General features: G+C 41.0%; 1 protein-coding gene across 1 annotated transcript in view; it reads left to right on the top strand.

Moving 5' to 3' along the window:
- Positions 1-21,526, top strand: part of LOC125116958 (pecanex-like protein 2) — a 267,908-nt gene that overhangs the window by 151,724 nt on the left and 94,658 nt on the right. Inside the window, exon 21 of the mRNA XM_047762658.1 lies at positions 17,687-17,795. Coding sequence (XP_047618614.1) covers positions 17,687-17,795 — 109 coding nt within the window. The remainder of the gene's footprint in view (positions 1-17,686; positions 17,796-21,526) is intronic.

Here is a 21,526-nt window from a genome sequence, read left to right on the forward strand (position 1 = left end):
GTTTTTCTTTTGTTCTCTGTGTAATGTGTCTTTTTAGGGGGCTGCCTCCAAGATTTTCTCTCTTTTATTCTTAGCAATGTGATTATGATATGTCTAGTGTTGTATAGGGATTATTGTTGTTATTTGTTTATTCAGTTTCTTGTTTGGGTTATTTATCCTCCTTGGTGTTATACAATCTTCTTGAATCTGTGGCTTGATGTCTGTCATTATTTTGGAAATTTCTTGCCCATTATATCTTCAAACACTTCTTTGTTCTGCCCTTTTTCTGAGGTTCAAAATGCAAATAATGTTAGCCTGATATTGTTATTTATCTCTTGGATACTCATAATGTTTTCTTTTTTGAATTCACTCAGTTTAGGTCATTTTTACTGACCTATACTCAAGCTCATTGATTCTCTCCTTGACTGTATTAGTGGGATGAGCCTGCTGAAAACATTCTGTATCTCTTTTACTGTGTTTTCCATTTCTGTCATTTCCATTTGAGTCTTTTATACTTTCCATCTCCCTGCTGAAAATTTCCATTTAATCTTTCACATTGCATACCTTTTCCATTAGAGCCTTTAACATATTAATCAGTTATTTTAATTTCCCAGTCAGGTAGTTCCAACATATGTTTCATATCTGAGTCTGGTTCTAATTGTTGCTTATTCGTTTTGGAATCTATCTTTTCTTGCCTTTTCATATGTCTTATTTTGTGTTGGAAGCTAGACATCTGTGGAGGACATAGAGAATAAAATAAATAGCTTTTATGTCTGGAGCTGAGCATGCCTTTCTTCTGCTGGATTTTTAATGCAGGATTTTTTTTTTTTTCTTTTTAGGGCCACACCTACAGCATATAGAAGTTCACAGGGTAAGGGTTGAATCAGAGCTGCTGGGCTATGCCAAAACCACAGAAACACTGTATCTGAGCTGCATCTGCAACCTAGGCCACAGCTGACAGCAATGCTGGATTCTTAACCCACTGAGTGAGGCCAGGAATCAAATCCATATCCTCACAGACACAAAGTTGGGTTCTTAACCCACTAAGCCACATGGGAACTCCTTAATGCGGGTTTGAATTAACAAAGTTTGAGAATGGGCCAGGTTGGGGATTTGTGGTTGCCATGATTACCCTCATGGCACCATAGACTTCACAACTCCTGAAGGATACCTGTGTTTAGGTTGGGGGTTGGTTTCCAGAGCAGCATCTGCTCAGTGCTCAGCTGTATGTCCATGCTACTCTGGCATGGCTCTTCGCATGCTCCTTTGCCTTTCCTGTCCCTCACCCATCAACATCTACTTACTTTTTACTTGAAACTTGTTAGCTTGATGGCAGGGGGGTGGGGTGCATGGGGAGGATGTTCTCTTTTTTCTACTTAAACTCAGTCTTAGGCTTTCACCCAGTCCCTTGCTCTCAGGGCTGTGTCCTTCTCATGTCTCCTGTCCCTCCTCCAACTGCAGTTGGGTCCAGCAGGCACTCCAGCCCCTTCTTCAGGAGGGGAGATCTTTGTTGCTGTAGTGTTGGTCCCTTCCCCCAGGAGCAGTGACTTTTCACCAATGCCTTGAAGCCAGCAGTGTCTGCTGACCTTTCTTCCACAGACTAGACTCTGTGTCCCATGAGAGGGGTCGGGGGAAAGGGTCTAGCAGATCTTCATGTCCCTCCACATGTCTGCTGCTTCCTTCCTTGGGGTCTGTACTGAATCAGACACATCCTTAGGATTCCCTCCATCTTTGCTGTGAGCACCCACTGGAGTGCATGGAGACTGCCGTGTCTGTCTTCCCCAGGGGCCCCCTTGTGTCCCACCAACCTACACCTGACTGTCACCAGTTCATCATCTCTTTTGGACAAACTCTTCCTACCAGCTTCTGATCATGTCTACGCCAGGGGATCGAGTACTTCTTATATGTTCTCTCCCCAAAGGTGTTTGTCTGCCCTTAGACTGTGGGCTAGCTGGCTTCTCTATAGCCCAGTTCTCCAATAGGTTAAAAAAAAAAAAAAAAAGCACTAGCCATAAATTTCAAGTTCATCTGGCTGTTTTTTATTGTAAGGGTTGGAGGAATTCTGCTCTCTCCAGCTTTCTCTGTCCAGGAGAAGAAACCAGAAGCTCTTTCAACTACTCTTCCATTTTATTTGACCTTTTGATAAATTTGGTATATGAGAACATTTTGATGGCAGGTGAGAAAAACTCAGATTAAAGTTGGGACTATATTACTACATATGACTGGGTACCTGATCTCATGTGAGATGTGACAGTAGCCAGAGAGAACAATGGTATCTCAATTCTTTTTGCTCACTCATTCTTGCTTATTTTTTGCTTAATTCTGCTTGGATTCATTTCCCTTACAGGGAGTTAGCTCCCAGAAGCCCCACCTTCATAGAGCAATGCTGGTGAAATTAACAACCTGTACCTGTTGTCTGTATCTCAGACCATTCTTAAGCCTACCATTAGTTATCACGGCCAGAGGGGGATGTCATGACTGTCCCAGTGTGGACCATGTGCCCACCCAGTGATCAAAGTCAGGGGAGTGCCCTGTATTAAAGCCATCGCACTGGCTTTGTGTGATCTCTTAGATAAGTGTGTGAAAGTTTCTCCAACTGTGTTTTTTTGCATTTGGAGGGGTTTTGTTTGTTTTCGACTGCACCCACAGCATATGGAGTTACTGGGCCAAGGATCAGATCCAAGCTGCAGGGTTTATTTAGTTTTGTTTTTATTTTTATTTTTTGCTTTTTAGGGCTGCAGGTGCAGCATATGGAAGTTCCCAGGCTAGGGGTTGAATCAGAGCTACAGCTGATGGCAACGCCACAGCCACAGCAATGCCAGATCTGAGCCACATTTGCAACCTACACCGCAGCTCAGGCAACACCAAACCCTTTAACCCACTGAGTGAGGCCAGGGATCAAACGTGCATCCTCATGCACTAAGGTCAGGTTGGTTAACACTGTGCCACAACTGGAACTCCCAAGCTGCAGTTTTGACCTACACTGGATCTTTTAACCCACTGTGCAGGGCCAGGGATCGAACTTGCATCCTAATGCTGCAAAGACACTGCTGATCCCTTTGTACCACAGTGGGAATTCCTCTTCAACTGTGGTTTTAAATTTGTTTTTGCAACCTGGATGTCTATCAGTAGTATAATGATTCAATAGATTATCTGACTGAACAATAGAATATTATGCAGTTGATTAGATGCAAGGAAGAACAACTTATACCAACATTGAAAGATGTCCATGAAATGTGAAACTGAAAAATAAAGTTTCAGAGCAGTGTATATTGCTAATTTAATTTAAATAAAAAGCACACACACACAGACAGACACACCCATCCATGCATGCATTGCCCATGTGCACATGCAGAAAATTCCAGGAAGGGGAGTTCCTGTCGTGGCTCACCTATAATAAGCCCAGCTAGTATCCATGAGGATGTAGGTTCTATCCCTGGCCTCGCTCAGTGGGTTAAAGGATCCAGCATTGCTGTGAGCTGTGATGTAAGCTGAAGACACAGCTTGGATCCCTCATTGCTGTGGCTGTGTGTAGGCTGGGAGCTATAGCTCCAATTCAGTCCCTAGCCTGGGAACCTCCATATGCCACAGGCACAGCCCTAAAATGCAAAAAGAAAAGAAAATTCCAGGAAGGATTACTCCTCAACCAGTCCTTAACTGTGGCTAGTTCTGGAAGTTAGTTCAGAATGATGTAGGTAACAAGAGTATTCACCTTATAATTTGTGCAGTTCTGAACTCTTTGTTGTTTTTTTGTTTTTGTTTTTTTCTTTTTGGTCACACCCGAGGCATGTGGAAGTTCCCAGGCCAGGGATTAAACCTGCCCCACAGAAGTGACCCAAACCACAGCAGTGACAATGCTGGATCCTCAACCTGCTTTGACACCAGGGAACTCCTAAACTATTTCATGTTTTAGAGCAAGGCTGTATTATCACCATAAAGTTTAGGCGCATAAAGCAGAAAGCTTTTGCTATACGGAACCTTACTGCATCACCTTACTCCTGTGTGCACTGGATTAATGAAATGTTTTTGCAGGTATAAAATCTCAGGACAGTGCATGAGTTAGGGACCCAAGAGGTATGTGGGGGATGGGACCTTCAAAAAAGATGGAGAAAAAGCTGTCTCACAGCTGCATATATTAGCATTATTTGTTTCTCTTACTAAAATGCTATAAGGGTAAAAGCAGCAGCTTGTGTCCTGAGAGGAGGCTTATGAACTTGGCCTTCACACCCTCTTCCTAAAAACTACATTTATCACTCTTAGGGTTATAATGAATCTTTGAGAGGGAGGAAGCCCCCAAAAGCATAATCCAGAAGGCTCCCTTTTCCCCACAGGGAAGAGAAAGCTAAATAAAATCCAAAACAAAGAACAGCAGACTCTTCTATACAGAGGGGTTGGATGAAGCTAACACACGGAATTTAAAGCACCAAGAAATTGGAAAGGAAGGCAGAACGTATACACTAACAGTACATTTCAGTCCAAGTTCATTTGGGGCGGGACGCTTAAAGAACCAAGCTCTCTTCCCAGTTGCTTTCGTCATCTGTCCACCCCCACCTCCACCTCCCCACACACCGGAGCCTGTACCTCTACTCTCCCCCCCAAGCAGAAACACACACACAGATGCAGGATTACATTTAATTCCTAGTCCTTAGGGTTCTCAGCAAGACCTTTTATTTTGTGCGTTTCTACCTTTTGGTAGGTTATAAAATTTAAATGTGCAATGGTGAGTTCATTTGCATTTATGGGTGCACTAATTAGCACTTATGAAATATGAACCTAACATTTTCTGTCATGTTCTCCTCGGGGTCTGAATTTGTTAGGCTGCATAAGGTTAGCTAATCAAAGAATCAGGGCTTGTCGCATATTCCTTTATTAGTTGCACATTCATTTGCCTAAGTAGCCTACCCCTGCTGGGTACCTTCATGCCTCTATCATCCCGATTTCTGTTCTTAGTTATAATTTTCTAAAGTGCTCTTCACAGATGATAGCCTAATATCCCAGGTTCCCTTTCTTGTTCCTTAGATATTTGTCTTCTTTAATGTTCTATTTTCACTTTTCTGTTGTGGTTAATCAGATACCTCTTACCTGAATAGTCCTGAAATTTTCATTTTACTATTAAATATGGTGTTTACTGCACTATAGCACTGATACTCTATCAGGTTAAGAAGAACTTTTTTTTTTTGTTCTTTTTATGGCCACACCTGTGGCATATGGAAGTTCCCAGACTAGAGGTTGAAAGGGAGCTGTAGCCGAGGCCTATGCTACAGCCACAGCAACACCTGATCTGAGCTGCATCTGCGAATTGTGCTGCAGCTTGTGGCAATGCCAAATCCTTAACGCACTGCTCAAGGCCAGGGATTGAACCCACACCCTCATGGACACTGTTAGATTCCTAACCTGCTGAGCCACAATGAGAACTCCAAGTAGAACATTTTTATTACCAGATTTCAAGGGATTTTTGTGAGCGAGTGTTAAATTTTTCAGCATCCTTTCTGCCTCAATTGGACATCTTATGGTTTTTCTTTTTTTGCGAATTTTATTGACTTTTTTCAAATTATTAAGCCATTATGTGATGAACTGAATTACATTTGATCATGATGTATTTTTATACATTATAGATTCATTTTGCAAATATTTTATTGAGGAGTTCTGAGTTTTTATTAATGGATCAGAACATCTGTATTTTCCTTTCCGATAATATTCTTCTTCATTTCTTGTGTTACAAAATAGACCCCCAATATAAACTGTTAAGTTTTTCTAAGGTGCACATTTCAAGGCTGTGTCTTTTCCTCTACAAAATGCTTTAACTGAGTCCCACAAGTTACTGCTTTTCATCATCATTTATTTTAAAGTAGTTTCTAATTTTGATTATGATTTATTCTGTTAATTCAGTGTTGTTTTTATTATTATCATATCCATATGCAAAATTTGTGGTTGCTATTGCTATTACTATTTTGTTGCTTTTTATTATTGACTCCCAATTTGATTGTAAAGCAATTTGCATAATGTCAATTCTTAGCATTAGTTAAGCCTTCTTTTGTAGTAATTCATAAATTCTTATAAAGATACATTGCTTGAACATCGTATTCTTTGTCTTTGTGTTGGCTACAAGGTTCTGATACACATACCTCTTAGATAAACTTGTTAATTCTGTTGGCCACATATTTTACATCCTTATTTATTTATTGCCTAATGAAATGATTATTTTCTGAGATGCCTGTCTTAATATCTCCCCCTATGGTATAGATTTGTTAATCTTCTGTTGTAATCCTGTCCATTTTTAATTAGATGTTTTGATCTATATGGTCAAGAATATACATTCCAATTATTTTATCTTCATCGGTGACTCTTTCTTTTCATCATTATATACTGCTTTTTATCCTTTTTTGAGTAAAAGTCTATTTTGTCTAATATTAATATAGGTAAGCAAGCTCTCTTTTGATTAGGATTTACCTGGTAGATATTTTTTATTCTCATATCTAAAACTTTATAAGTCAGTTTTAATACTTCTTATAAAAGCATCTAGCATAATTTTTCTCTTTGGAGAGTTCCCATTGTAGCTCAATGGTATTGAACTAGACATGAGGATGTGGGTTCAATCCCTGGCTCCACTTGGTGGGTTGAGGATCCAGCATTGCTGTGAGCTGTGGTGTAGTTTGCAAATATGGCTTGGATCCCGTGTTGCTGTGGCTATGGCATAGGCTGGCAGCTGCAGCTCCAGTTCGACCCCTGGGAACTTTCATATGCCATGGGTGCGGCCCTAAAAGAAAAAAAAAATTTTTTCTCTTTAGCTCAAATTGAGAATCTCTGTACTTTAATGTACAAATTTTATCCATTTATATTTACTCTGATTACTGATATGTTTGCACTTTTCTCTATCATGAAATTTTTTGCTTTCTATGTATGATGTTTTTCTTTGTTCCCCTACCCCTTCTTTTTTGGCCTTCTATTGAATTAAATATTTATTATTTGATCCTTTCTTTCCTGTTAGTGCTTTGGACATTGATTATTTGATTATTGTTTCCAATCCTTTAGTGCAATGACTCTCAATGTGTGTGGTCCACAGAAGAGCACCATCAGCATCACTTGGGAAGTTATTCTTGGATCCGTCTTAAACCTACTGTATCAGGACCTCTGCAAGTGGGAACCAGAATCTTTGATTTACAAGCTTGCCAAGTGATTCGGATACATGTTGAAGTTTGAAAACTGTAGTGGTTTGGTGGTTACTCTTAAATTATTAAGGTTAGCATATGAAATGAAAGTATCTTTTCTTCTCTCACACAGTCCAAAGACTTAGTGTTTTCTCTCCAATTCCCCTCTCGCATCTTAAATTTTTATGTTACCTAGTACTTTGTTTAACCTTCAGATGAGTCCCTATTTTTATGATTACTTTCGCAATTCATCAGCATATTGATATTTTAACACTTTAGCAGGCTTTCCCCCCTCATCTTTTCTTCTTAGATGTTCTTTCTCCATTTAAGGGTGAGTTTCCTACCTACTGAAGTACATCATTAGTTGTCCTTTATTCAAAGTTCCATGAGTAATAAATTATCTCAGTCTTTATCCAAAAGGTCTTTATTTCTACCTCACACTAAATGATACTGGAGTGCTGTACAAAACTCTAATTTGATAAATATTTCTCTTATAACCTTATAAACATTGTTTCATTGTCTTCTGGCATATATTTTCGCTAATGAAAAGTCTGCTGTCTGTTCACAGTTCCATTGCAGGTAATCTGTAAGAAGTATTTTTTTATTTGGCTTTGATATTACACCTTTTACTATGATAGATAGCAAGGTGTGGATTGTTTTTATTTATCCTCTGTAGGACTTGATATGATTCTTCAATGAAGAACTCAGGTTTTCCTAAATTCTGGAAAATTCTTAACCATTTGCCCTTCAAATATTTTTTTCTCCACTTTCTCACTGTATTTTTTTTTTTCCTGGAACTCCAACTGGAGTATATTATATCTTTTTTTTTTTTTTTTTCTCCTGTCCCTTCTGTTTCTTAGCCTTTCAAAAGTTTTCCTTTTCATCTTTCTGTGCTGTGTTACAGATAATTTACTCAGGCCTCCCATTTTCTCTACTTTTTTGTTTTGTAACTAATTTGCTTTTAAACCATCTCCTGGGGGTTTTATTTTAATAACTTCATTTCCACTTCTAGAATTGGTATTTCTTTTTCAATTCCATTTGTTCATTTTGCATATTATGTTACTTTTTAAAGTTATTGCTTCCTTTTTGTCAGCTCTTAACTCATTTATTTAGAATCTTTTATATTTTTTATTACTTCCAATTCTTGGGATGCTAGTGGTCCTGGGTGTTGCATCTACTGATTTTTTTCTCATTTGCTCATTTCCTTGTGTAGTTTGTAATTTTCATGGTAGACTGATCTTCATTGGGAAGTTGTTTTATCTGTGGGAGGCCTACATATTCTGGTTGTGGAAGTGTCCCTGAAGACAATTTATGCAAGAAAAATGTGTCATCCTCCACTGCTTTTAATGTTAGTCTCTCAGTTTTGCATTCCTGCTCTTCTGAATAGTTTAAACTCCACCCTCCTACATTATGATGGCCAAAGCTTTGGTGTATTGTTGGTGATAGATTTTTATCTACCCTATACCAGGCAGAAGGAAAATCTTTTGCTTTTTCCCAGCACTGGTAGGTGGGTCTTCTCTAATTCATGCTTCAGTGGGCATGGCTGCCCTTCAGATCCATGTAGCACATATTCAGACTTAACATGCTCATTTTAAATTCCCTCTTTGGGTCTGACTATTGGAGAATTTTCCTTCTTTTGAATTGAGCTATTAATTAAATTTTCTTACAATTTTTTTTTAATTTTTAATCTTCAGGGGGGCTACACTCACAGCAAATGGAGGTTCTCAGGCTAGGGGTCAAATTGGAGCTGTAGTTGCAGGCCTAGACCACAGCCACAGCAATGCGGGATCCAAGCCATGCCCGCGACCTACCCCATAGCTCAATGGCAATGCCGGATCCTTAACCCACTGAGCAAGGCCAGGGATTGAAACTACGTCTTCATGGATGCTAGTCAGATTCGTTTCTGCTGAGCCATGACGGGAACTCTGAATTTTTTTTTTTTATTTTTAGTGTCATTTTTATAGTGGGATAGTAACCTTTATGCATTCCTATGCTCTCTGAAGCTCAACCATATTTTGCTAACCAATGTGATAGTCTCCCAACATACACTGTGTACTGAGATAGACTCCATTTCTCACATTCTGAAATTCAGTTGTGTAACAAGTTATAACCACTGCCTGAATATGTTTATAAAACTCTAACTCATACTGTCTGCCCCATTTGAGAATATTTATGTTTTTAAAGCTAATATCCCCAAATTTAATTGTCATACTTGCTGTTATCAATCTGTTATTCTATAAAAGGGGAGCCCCCTCCCCCCAAAAGCAGTATCCCACATTTGAAATCTCACTAGCTTGACTTTTTCCATTCTTTCCTGACAATTTTTCTACCCCCCCCCCCCATTACTACCTGGGCATCAAAATATCTTGATAGTTTTCCCCAATTCTTTTGTTCCTGCCTTTCAATCCCTCAATTGGCTCCCATCTGAGTTCAACTTTTTCCCTCTCTTGAACCTCCAAATTTCCTCCCATTTGTCTATCTCCCTTCCAGGCACTCCTGTCTCTGCTCCCTCAGTGTTCTCTCATTTTGAACTCAGTTCAACTTTAATTCAACAGCCTCTCCCTGGGAATCTTTTCAACCTTGTATGCATGCCTCTTCAAGATCAAACGCTGATAATCACAAGTTGCATATTTTTCCAAGGAAAAAAAATAGCTAAATTTGACCAAAAAATGCAAAAAGGCAGGGGACAAGTGATAGAACTAATCTGGGAGACTAGTATGGCTGGAGCAGTAGGATAAAAAATAGTGATTGGGATTGGGAGGGAAAAATCACACTTGTTTGTTTGTTTTTGTCTTTTGAGGGCTGCACCTGTGGCATATGGAGGTTTCCAGGCTAGGGGTCCATTTGGAGCCACAGCAATGCAGGATCTGAGCCGAACCTGTGACCTACACCACCGCTCATGGCAACACCGGATACTTAACCCACTGAGTGAGGCCAGGGATGGAACCCGAGTCCTCATGGATGCTAGAGGGGTTCGTTACTGCTGAGTCATGATGGAACTCTGAAAATCATACTTTCGTCAAATGGAATATGGCATGGACTTAATCCCCAAGAAAATGCCCAGTCTGAGAGCATCCAGCAAATGATGAGTTCTTTCATTGTGGGCGAGGGGAGGGAGTCCCCAGAGGGAAGATGGCCTATGTTTTATTTAGCAAAGAAATGTATTAGGGTCACCTTTATTTGGTGATACTTCTTTTAAGATGGTTTGTGAATTTATGCAGAGATATAACAGCCTGTCTATGCCTAGTGGAAAAGATACTTCCAAAAAGGGTTATCTGGAGTGAGAGTATTTATGGTGTCTTTCTTTAGGAAACAGCCAGAATTATTCCATTGTGACTTTCTTTAGTCTTTTCCTAGTGTTTTCAATGGGAAAGACCCAAATGACTCTGTTTTCTCTTATCATCATCCCTGCGTAACTTGGGAAGTTTATATTATGCTTTGATAGGGCTGAGATTTAAGATCTTGGAAGCAGAACATTAGGAATGAGACAAGCTTCCTAAAAACTGTCTGAAGAGATTCAAGTTCATAGCTAATTGAAATGGGGTTTCTATTTAAAGTACTTCAATACCACGCTATGCTGCATGTGGCAGTGCTGGTGTTGCTGTTTCTATTAACTCTTACCTTAAATGTTTTATTATTTTATACACAGTGGCCTAATATGGTGCAGAAAGTGCCTCTTCATACGTACTTCTTAATGACCAACATATAAGTTTCCTTTTGTGCTTAGACCTCACTTTTGGATTCCCAACAACTTTTCATTTTGTCTTTTTTTAATTATTTTAATTTTTTCCATTATAGCTGATTTACAGTATTCTGTCAATTTCTAATGTACAGCAAAGTGACCCAGTCATACGTAGATATACATTCTTTCTCTCACATTATCCTCCTTCATGCTTCATGCTAAGTGACTGGATATAGTTCCCTGTGCTATACAGTAGGATCTCATTGCTTACCCACTCCAAAAGCAATGGTTTGTATCTGTTAACCCCAGATTCCCAGTCCATCCCACCCCAGCCCCCTCCCCCAATTTTTCATTTTTTTCCCCTGACTGAATCCTAAAAGAGAAAGAAAAAGTGTAAAGAGAAAATGTGGAAGTTGAGTCTTTTAACCTGAAGCACACCTTTCCAAACCTTTTGGCCAAAAAACATATGTAAGCCACATCAATCTTCTTGGATCTGTACATTTAAGAAGTTCAGGTAGGGAGTCCCCGTCATGGCTCAGCGGGAACAAATCTGACTAGTACGCATGAGGACCCAGGTTCCATCCCTGGCCTTGTTCAGCGGGTTAAGAATTGGCATTGCCGTGAGCTGTGGCGTAGGTCACAGATGCAGCTTGGATCCCGTGTTGCTGTGGCTGTGGTGTAGGCCAGCGGTTATAGCTCTGATTGGACCCCTAGCCTGGGAACCTCCATATGCCACGGGTGTGGCTCTAAGAAGCAAAAAAAAAAAAGAAGAAGAAGAAGAAGAAGAAGAAGTGCAGGTAGGACTTCCCTGATGGCTCAGTGGGTTAAGGATCTGGCATTGTCGCTGCTGTGGCTCAGGTCACTTCTGTGGCATGGGTTTGATTTCTGGCCCTGGGAACTTTCACATGTGGGATGCGAGGTCAAGAAAAAAAAAAAAAAAAAAGAAGCAGCAGCGCAGGTAACCCAGCAGCCTATCTTGTTGAGCCCACTCTAGTGTCACTTGGCTTGTTAGATGGTGTCATCTTTCGCTAATTTGGCGTTTATACTGAGAAGGGTGTTCCCAGACAGAGCAGAGCCCTTTGTCACCATGCACATGCAGAAGAGGTCCCCAGTAGTGGCTGCAGCCACGATTGTCATATTCACACTCGTGACGCTGCCCCATTGCTCTCAGCAGGAGGTGTAGGTAGAGCAGGCCTTTTCTCAGGTGCTGCACAGGCAGGTTTTCCCCACTGCTGTCCTTCCAGAAAGTACTTTATGGCCTCAAGGAGATATGGTGAAGTTGGGGGGTAGAAACATCTATGACCAGGCAGAGAACCAGGAATTTCATTCACGTAGACCAGTGACTCACTGTCTGACCTTAGCAGCTCACTCAGCCTCTCCGAGTCTGGTTTCCTTCTCTGAAAAATAAGAGCACCTGGACTTGGTAAGTTCCAGTTGTTTTATATTTTTTAATTTTTTATTTTTGGCCTCACTTGTAGCATGCAGAATCCCCAGGCCAGGGACTGAACCCATGCCACAGCAGCAACCCCAGCCACTGCAATGACAATGCCAGATCCTTAACTGCCTGCACCACCAGGGAACGCCAAGTTTCGGTTGTTTTAGAGGGACCCCTAGAATTTCCTGATTGTGAGCTAAGTACACTCTCAAGATGAGATATCCGCTTGTCCTAACATTTTTTTTTTTTTTTTATCTTTTGTCCTTTTAGGGCCACACCCGCAGCACATGGAGGTTCCCAGGCTAGGGGTCGAATTGGAGCTACAGCTGCTGGCCTACGCCACAGCCACAGCCACAGCCACGCCAGATCCGAGCCTCGTCTGTAGCCTACACCACAGCTCACGGCAACACCAGATCCCTAACCCACTGAGCGAGGCCAGGGATCAAACCTGCAACCTCATGGTTCCTAGTCAGATTCATTTCCACTGCGCCACAGCAGGAACTCCCTAACGTTTATTTATTAAACCCTTATCTTGCACTGACAGTTGCCAGGCACTCTTCTAAGTGCTTAACAAAGGTGAAGCCATTAAATCCTCCAGCAACAGTAAGGGAAGGTCCTAGTCTTGCCCCTAAGCTAGGTGCCAGCTGGGATTCAAGCCCCGAGGCCCAGGCCCTTAAACACTGTAGTGTTGACACCTGACACATCTCCAGAACCTCCTTTTTCTGGTGGGCTTTATGGAAGAGCATTAAATTATCGGGTTGATGGGGAATCGTTCATGTACAGAGAATTGGCATTCAGGAGGTCTGGCCTCAGTGATTAAGAACAACAGAGTCTATTTTATGAGCTGCATATTGAAAATCCTTTACAAAGCTTGCATTTTATTCTTCACTAAGTTCATGAAGATGAGGCACAGGGAGACAGGAAAAGAGCGAAGATACCTGGGGCCTTGGCTGCTATTAGAGCGTGAGAGTGCATGCACCTGATTACTGGTTTTGCTTATGTGTAAATACAATTCGCTGTGCTAAGCAAAAAATAATTGTAATAGATTCACTTATTCATCATGCAGCCAAGTTTAACTTGTTAGGAGCTTTACACTTGCAGATGAGGCTTTCCCTGGGGCTGCCTGTCTGATTGTAGTTGCAATGCCTGACCTACTTATCAGCTTTTCCAGGAAGTGGCTTAAAAGCCTCCCAGGATATAGTCATCCACTGAAAACCCAACAGGAGTAACTTTGCAAAGCCCATGATTCATTTTTAGGGCATTTGGGGGGTCATATATCACATAAGGTAATTTGGCTCCTGCTTCCAATTTTCACCAAGGCATGAGTCACAGGATGAATTCTTAATAACCAGACCAAGAACTTTTTTTAAAAGAAAGTTTTAATTGAAACATAAGAAACGAATCTGACGAGGATCCATGAGGACGCAGGTTCAATCCCTGGCCTTGCTTAGTGGGTTAAGGATCCAGCATTGCCTTGATATGTGGTGTAGGTCCCAGACACGGCTTGGATCTGACATTGCTGTGGCTGTGGTGTAGGCCGGCAGCTATAGCTCCAATTGGACCCCTAGCCTGGGAACCTACATATGCCGCTGGTGCGGTCCGATAGGGACAAAAAAGGCAAAAAAAAAAAAAAAAAAAGGAAGTCATGTCTTTTAACAGAAGCGAGTCAAGTGTTTGAGTCTGGGTGAGAGCTGTCTGTCCAATCACCTATTGACTGGGCCGGGGTGGGGGATGACTGAGATAAGATGATGGGAGGAGACCAGTTTTTATGTGAATCTCAGAGATACAACCTCCAGCTGACATAACAGAGTAAACTGTTGCTCTCTCAATCCTCGGAACCTCAAGGTCCCAGGAGCTGTGGGGCCCTGCCCAGATCCAGGAGTCACAAAGCTTAAACCAACTGCAGGATTAACACTGAAGTGGCCTCTATCAGAGAACTTGGAAGCCAAGTGAATCAGCTCTCTGGTGGATGCCAGAGGGAAGAAAGCAAAAAGTTACAAGGATCCTGCTGTGTAGCACAGGGAACTAAATCTAGTCACTTGTGATGGAACATGATAGAGGATAATGTGAGAAAAAGAATGTGTGTATATATATATAATCTGTAGTCCTGTGTTTGAACGTCTGTATGTCTATATGTCTATGCCTATACATCATACATATGTTTGACCCTTCTTTGCTGTACAGAAGAAATTGACAGAACATTGTAAATTAACTATAATAATAAAAATAAAAATTTTTGGAAACAGAAAGTTAATAGAAAAAAAACTTTTTCTTTCCCAGCATTCATATTCCTTCAGAGTTCGATCACATCATTTTCCTCCTTCATTTCCCTTTAATATTTTATTTTTAATTTATCGTATTGAAATATAGTTGATTTACAAAACTGTGTTGATTTCTGCTGTACAGCAAAGTGATTCAGTTACACACACATTTATTCTTTTTCATATTCAAATTTCCATTATGGTTTATCATAGGACTTTGAATATAGTTCCTTGTGCTATACAGTAGGACCTCGTTGTTTATCCATCCTGTATATACTAGTTTGCACCTGCTCATCCCAAGCTCCCAGTCTATCCCTCCCTTCCCCCCTCCCTCTTGGCAACCACAAGTCTTTCTGTTTCATAGATATGTTGATTTGTACTGTATTTTAGATTTCACATGTAAGTGGTATCATATGTTTTTATCTGTCCCTCGCTCTATCTTCTCTCTTTCTCTGTCACCATTACCTTCTCTTTGCCTTCGATTCTTCACTGCTAGGTCTATGGCTACAGACCCCAGTGAACACATCTAGACCCAAGGGTTCTGTACACAACCAGATGCTGGTCACTTCTTAAGAACTCCATGTTTGCTGTGTTTTTCAAAAGAAAATTTATCCTTGGCCAGTCCAACGATATTTAATTCCACTTTAAAGTTATTCTTCAAAAAAAAAAAAATAAAGTTATTCTTCAAAACCAGAATACTTAAAAAATTTTTTTTTGTCTTCCTAAGGCCGCACTTGTGGCATATGGAGGTTTCTAGGCCAGGGGTTGAATCGGAGCTGTAGCTACTGCCCCACGCAACAGCCACAGCAATTCAGGATCTGAGCCAAGTCTGCAACCTATACCTACACCACAGCTCACGGCAACGCCAGATCCTTAAGCGAGGCCGGGGATGGAACCTACAGCCTCATTGATACTAGTCAGGTTCATTATCACTGAGCCTTAATGGGAATTCCTAAAATTTTTTAAAAATTTATTTTATTGAAATGTAATTGATTTACAATGTTGTGTTAGTTTATGATATATAGATATTTATATTCTTTTTTATATTCTTTTACATTATGGTTTATTACCATATATTGAATATACTTTTCTGTGCTATACAGTAGGACCTTGTTTTTTATCCATTTTAGATAAAATAATTGGCATCTGCTAACCTCAAACTCTCAATCTATCCTTTCCCCCATCACCCCCTTGGCAACTACAAGCCTGTTCTTTATGTCTGTGCATCTGCTTCTGTTTCATAAAAGTTTGTTTGTGTCATATTTTAGATTTGTCTTTCTCTGCCTGACTTATTTTACTAGGCAAAATATTCTCTAGGTCTATTTATGTTCCTGCAAATGGCATTATTTCATCCTTTTTATGGCTGAGTAGTATTCCAGTGTGTATATGTATCACATCTTTTTCAACCATTCCTCTGTTGATAGACATTTAGGTTGTTTCCTTGTCTTGGTTATTGTCAACAGTGCTGCTATGAACATTGGGGTGCATGTATCATTTCAAATTATAGCAAAACCAGGACATTTATGAGACTATGGTGAGATAAGAAAATTAAAAGGAAGATTTGAAGAGGATTCTAATTAACCTTATTTTCCCTCATGACACTTTCATGAAACAGTTCAAGATAACCTCATCATTTGGTGCCAAAATCACAAGGTTGGCCTTTCGCCGAAGGGTTTAGTTATCTTGGTTCCTTGAACCGTCTCTTAATGGTCCCATCTTCCAGCCTTTGCCTTCTTTTCATTGTGGTCTTTTGATATCCTATGTAACACCTACTGAGCCTAATTAAGAATTCTAATTTTGCCTCTCTTTTCACATTATGGCTTTGGTGAATGTGTCTCACTGTCTCGTATGCTAATCAGTCTCGGGACAAACACATCCTGCCATTTGACGTTTCCATTATTGTGGAATATTATTCAGCCATAAAAAGGAATGAAATAACGCCATTTGCAGCAACATGGGTGGACCTAGAGATTCTCATACTAAGTGAAGTAAGTCAGACAGAGAAAGACAAATACCATATGATATCACTTATATGTAGAATCTAAAATATGGCACATATGGATCCTATCTGCCAAACAGAAACATATCATGGACACAGAGAACCGACGGGTCATTATTTACTGCAAGGAAAAGCAGGAGGAAGGATAAATTATGAGGTTAGGATGAACATGTACACACTACTATATATAAAATGGGTAACAAGAAAGGACCTGCTGTATAGCACAGGGGACTCTACTCAGTCCTGTTCAGTGGCCTATATGGGAAAAGAATCTGAACAAGAAAGGATGCGTGTATATGTATAACTGAGTCACTATGCTGTACACCTGAAACTAACACAACATTGTAAATCAACTAAACTTCAGCTTTTTGAAAAGAGAAGTGTCCATCATGGATGAAGAGTGGAGTCCAGAGGCAGTGTTGGTAGGATTCCCTCTGATGGCATGTAGACGTGACAGCTATAGAATTTCACATCTGGGGTCCATCAGTCACTTCTCACCACAAAGCAAGATTAGACGAGGCAGGGAGTCTGTCCTTCTCCATCCTCCTCGGCACATTCGTTTTCCAAATCTCCAGCCCAAACCCCTGAGCACATTTCCGCTCCTGTTCATCCTTAGGCCACATAAGGTCTCTTCTCTCCACCCGCTTCTCCTCCCCCAGAACTCAGTTTTCTCCATGCTGGCTTGTCTAGCAAATGCAAGGGGCCCCGTATCCAGTCATGGCTTCCTATGCACTTTGTCACTTGCAGTCCAGTGGTAGGGAGTGATTTTCCCCAGCAAGAGCAGCCAAGGAGGTCAGCGGACACCCTGGTACAAGAGCAGGAACAGTGGTCATGGTGATGGGTTTTTATATGAACCTCCCTCTGAAAGACCCAGTGTGAGAGAGGGAGGGAAGGCCAAGCTGTGAGTGATCCAGGCAGGAAACACCAAGAGACGCCATACCTGTGGCCCCAATAATGAGCCCGGTGAGATTCGCCACACAGGTTTCTTCTGATCATCTTGTTGCTGTTTGAAAATGTCTTTAAACAGGTGCCTGGCACATGGGACAGAAGAAGGTAGGAAGGAGAGGACAAACGGGAGTCTCGCTGCCCTTCCTGAGGGTAACTCGGGAGCCTTAACTGACTGTGACATGGCTGCCACTGTGTTTGTCATTCCTGATGAGTCTCTGTCTCTTTTGCTTTCAGCTCGGGGACCTGCTTCAGAAGCTACAGTTCGTCATGACATATGTGGCTCCCTGGCAGATGGCCTGGGGCTCCTCCTTTCACGTGTTTGCTCAGCTCTTCGCAATCCCTCGTATCCTTTCTGCTTCTGTTTTCACCCCCAAGCTGAGAGTCGCATTTTATGGATGCAAGCTTTTCATTGAACCCTGGCAATAACAAGGTTTTAAAGTCTTTAAGATGACATTTTAATGGGGACCTGGGGAGGCCCTTTGGTTTCCCTTTAGTTGCTTAGCCTTAAAAGATATTTCTTTTTTGAAATTGAAATACAATGTACAAGGTTGACGTACAATGTTCTGCCGTGCTGCAGTGATTCGGTTATACACATATATACATCTTTCCATTATGATTTATCATAGACTATTCAATATAGTTCCCTGTGCTATACAGTAGGACCTTGTTGTTTATCCATTCTACATATAATAGTTTGCACCTGGATATTTTTTATTTTTTATTTTTATTTTTTGCTATTTCTTTGGGCCGCTCCTGCTGCATATGGAGGTTCCCAGGCTAGGGGTCGAATCGGAGCTGTAGCCACCAGCCTACCCCAGAGCCACAGCAACGCGGGGATCCAAGCCATGTCTTCGACCTACACCACAGCTCACGGCAATGCCGGATCCTTAACCCACTGAGCAAGGCCAGGGATCAAACCTGTAACCTCATGGTTCCTAGTCGGATTCGTTAACCACTGAGCCATGATGGGAACTCCTGGTTATTTTTTATTTTGAACTCTACCTCTTCCTTCCTTCCTCACTTCTTTCTTTCTTTTTTATGGCTTCACCTGCAACATGTGGAAGTTCCCAGTCCAGGGACTGAATCCGAGCCACAGCTACAACCTATGCTGCAGCTGCAGCAATGCCAGATCCTCTAATGCACTGCTCTGGACTGGGGATTGAATCCAAGCCTACGAAGCAACCCAAGCCACTGCAGTCAGATTCTTAACCCACTGTGACACAGTGGGAACTCCCTCTTCTTGTTTCTTAATGCATACTCAGGAATGATATGATTTTTTTCTGATTTTTCCATTTCCCATGACCAGATCCGCGTTAAGATATCATGTCTTTTAAATGGAGGATGGCTGCTTAAATGATTTGGTTGACTTGTGCAAAACAGTGCAAATCAATTTGCTGTTATTCAACACTGTGGATAGGACTGATGTGTTTGTTATATCATCATAGATGATATAACATTATATTATAATATAGTTTGGTTATAATATACTTGAAGAATTCAAAGCCCCAAAATGGGGCACAAACAAAATTACCCCAGTATTTTAAAAGACTTTTTTAAGTCTTTATGGTTTTGTTTCATAGTCTTTTTTTAGTCTTTAAGGATTTTTTTGTCTTCATAATTTATGGCTTTTATAGTCTTTTATAATTTATGGTTTCATCGTATAGTTGTATAGGAGCCTAATTTTATCATATGTGGTTTCATTTGGTTTCCTTGTATATTTGTGTTTCTATAATAATAATTAGTTTTAATTGACTTCAAGACAACAGCTAAATTGTATGTGTGTGTGTGTGTGTGTGTGTGTGTGTGTGTGTGTGTGGTGGGAGAGAGGGAGAAAGAGAGAAGTAAAGAATAGTCTCGAGAGAGAGATTAATCAAAAATATTCTTGGAGTTCCCGTCGTGGCGCAGTGATTAATGAATCCGACTAGGAACCATGCAGTTGTGGGTTCGATCCCTGGCCTTGCTCAGTGGGTTAGGGATCCGGCGTTGCTGTGAGCTGTGGTGTGGGTCACAGACGTGGCTTGGATCTGGCCTTGCTGTAGCTGTGGTGTAGCCTGGTGGCTACAGCTCTGATTCCACCTCTAGCCTGGGAACCTCGATATGCCGCGGGCGTGGCTCAAGAAAAGGCAAAAAGACAAAAAAAAAAATTTCTTAACTCAGGCTTCAAATTTGCCTTCCAAGATTTTCCTTCCCACTGAATTTACACTTTATAAACTTGTATTTCCCAAGCTGTGCTTCAGGAACTCCCTGTATCAAAATCCCTGAAGGAGCTTATTCAATAAGTAGATCCCTGAGGCCAGCACACTTAAACTCACATTTCAGGGGGGGTCCTGGAAATTCCATCTTCTCAAGCCTCTCTGGGCCTCTCATCCCACTGATTTGTGTGAAGAATAGGTCTCTGCTGACATTTTTGTGTGGGTGCTGTGAGCTGTTTTTTTTTTTTAAGCCACTATTTGGGGCTTTGTTAGAATATTGAGCATTACCTTAAGAAACACAGGAGAGAAATATAGTTTTTCTTTTTTTATTTTAATTTTTATTGAAGTAGAGTTGATTTACAAGGTTTGTGATCATTTCTGCTGTACAACAGAGTGATTCAGCGATACATATACACACATCCATTCTCTTTCAGTTCTTTTCCCATATAGGTAATCACAGAATATTGGGTAGAGTTCCCTACGCTCTATAGCACATCCCCGTTAACCATCCATTCCATGGACCATAGTGGGCATTGCATTGTGAGCTGGTTGTATTGGCCACTTGGAGATTTCTTTCCTGTGAAGGTTACATAAGGCTGTCCAAGACAGGTCATAAGGAACCTCTGGGATCTGAACTTTGGGTACAGGGATGGAAACATACTTGAGATAGTCATTAAGTGATAGTATATTCTAATTTTTGGATAAACTCTTTTTTTATGAAAGTATAGTTGATTTACATTGTTTTGTCAATTTCTGCTGTACAGCTAAGTGACCCACTCATATATATATATATGTGTATATATATATATATACACATATATATATGTATATATATATATATATATTCTTTTTCTTCATATTATCTTCTATGTGTTCCATTGCAAGCGATTGGACATAGTTCCCTGTGCTGTACAGCAGGACCTCATTGCTTATCCATTATAAATGTAATAGTTTGCATCTACCAACCCCAAACTCCCAGTGCATCCCACTGCCTCCTCCTCCCCCCTTGGCAACCACGAGTCTGTTCTCCATGTCTGTGAATCTGTTTCTGTTCTGTTGATAGGTCCATGTGTGCCATATTTTAGATTCCACATATAAGTGATATCACATGGTATTTGTCTTTCTCTTTCTGACTTACTCCACTTAGTATAAGAATCTCTAGTTGCATCCATGTTGCTGCAAATGGCATGATTTTGTTCTTTTTTATTGCTGAGTAGCATTCCATTGTGTGCATTGTGTATATATACTGCATCTTTTTTTTTTTAAGGGCCACACCCAGAGTATATGGAAGTTACAATTGGAGCTCCAGCTGCCAGCGTACGCCACAGCCACAGCAATGCACGATCTGAGCTGTTTCTTCAACCTATACTGCAGCTCATGGCAAAACCAGATCCTTAACTCACTGAGCGAGGCCAGGGATAGAACCTGCATCCTCATGGATACTAGTTGGCTTCATTAGCCACTAAGCCACAACAGGAACTCCTGGGCATTTGGTCTTACAACACAATCAGTGCTCATGCTTTGTTCCTAAAACTCTCCATTGCTGACATCTACTTCCTGCCTAGGGTTCAGACCCTTCCAGGTGGCTGACCACTGCAGTCGTTGGTGGCTTACAGGGCCTTCAGCCCCCTCCCCATTCCCCAAAGTCACCCTCCATCCTGGGTCAGTTGTAAAGGTAGATGTTTGCTTTTTGGAGCCCCACATCATACGCTTCAGAGAACAGTGAGAGAGCTTAAGAAACCAGATGCCATCCAGACAAAGCTAGCAGGTTCCTAAATGCCAGCCCTGAATCTGGACTAATTTTGAAATGTTAATTATGTTATCACTCTATTAAGAAGCTATGCGTTCCATCCTGACGTTGAGAAGGGACTCATTTTCTCCA

This window comes from Phacochoerus africanus, chromosome 15 (genome assembly GCF_016906955.1).
Source record: "Phacochoerus africanus isolate WHEZ1 chromosome 15, ROS_Pafr_v1, whole genome shotgun sequence".
Classification (NCBI taxonomy): Eukaryota; Metazoa; Chordata; class Mammalia; order Artiodactyla; family Suidae; genus Phacochoerus; species Phacochoerus africanus.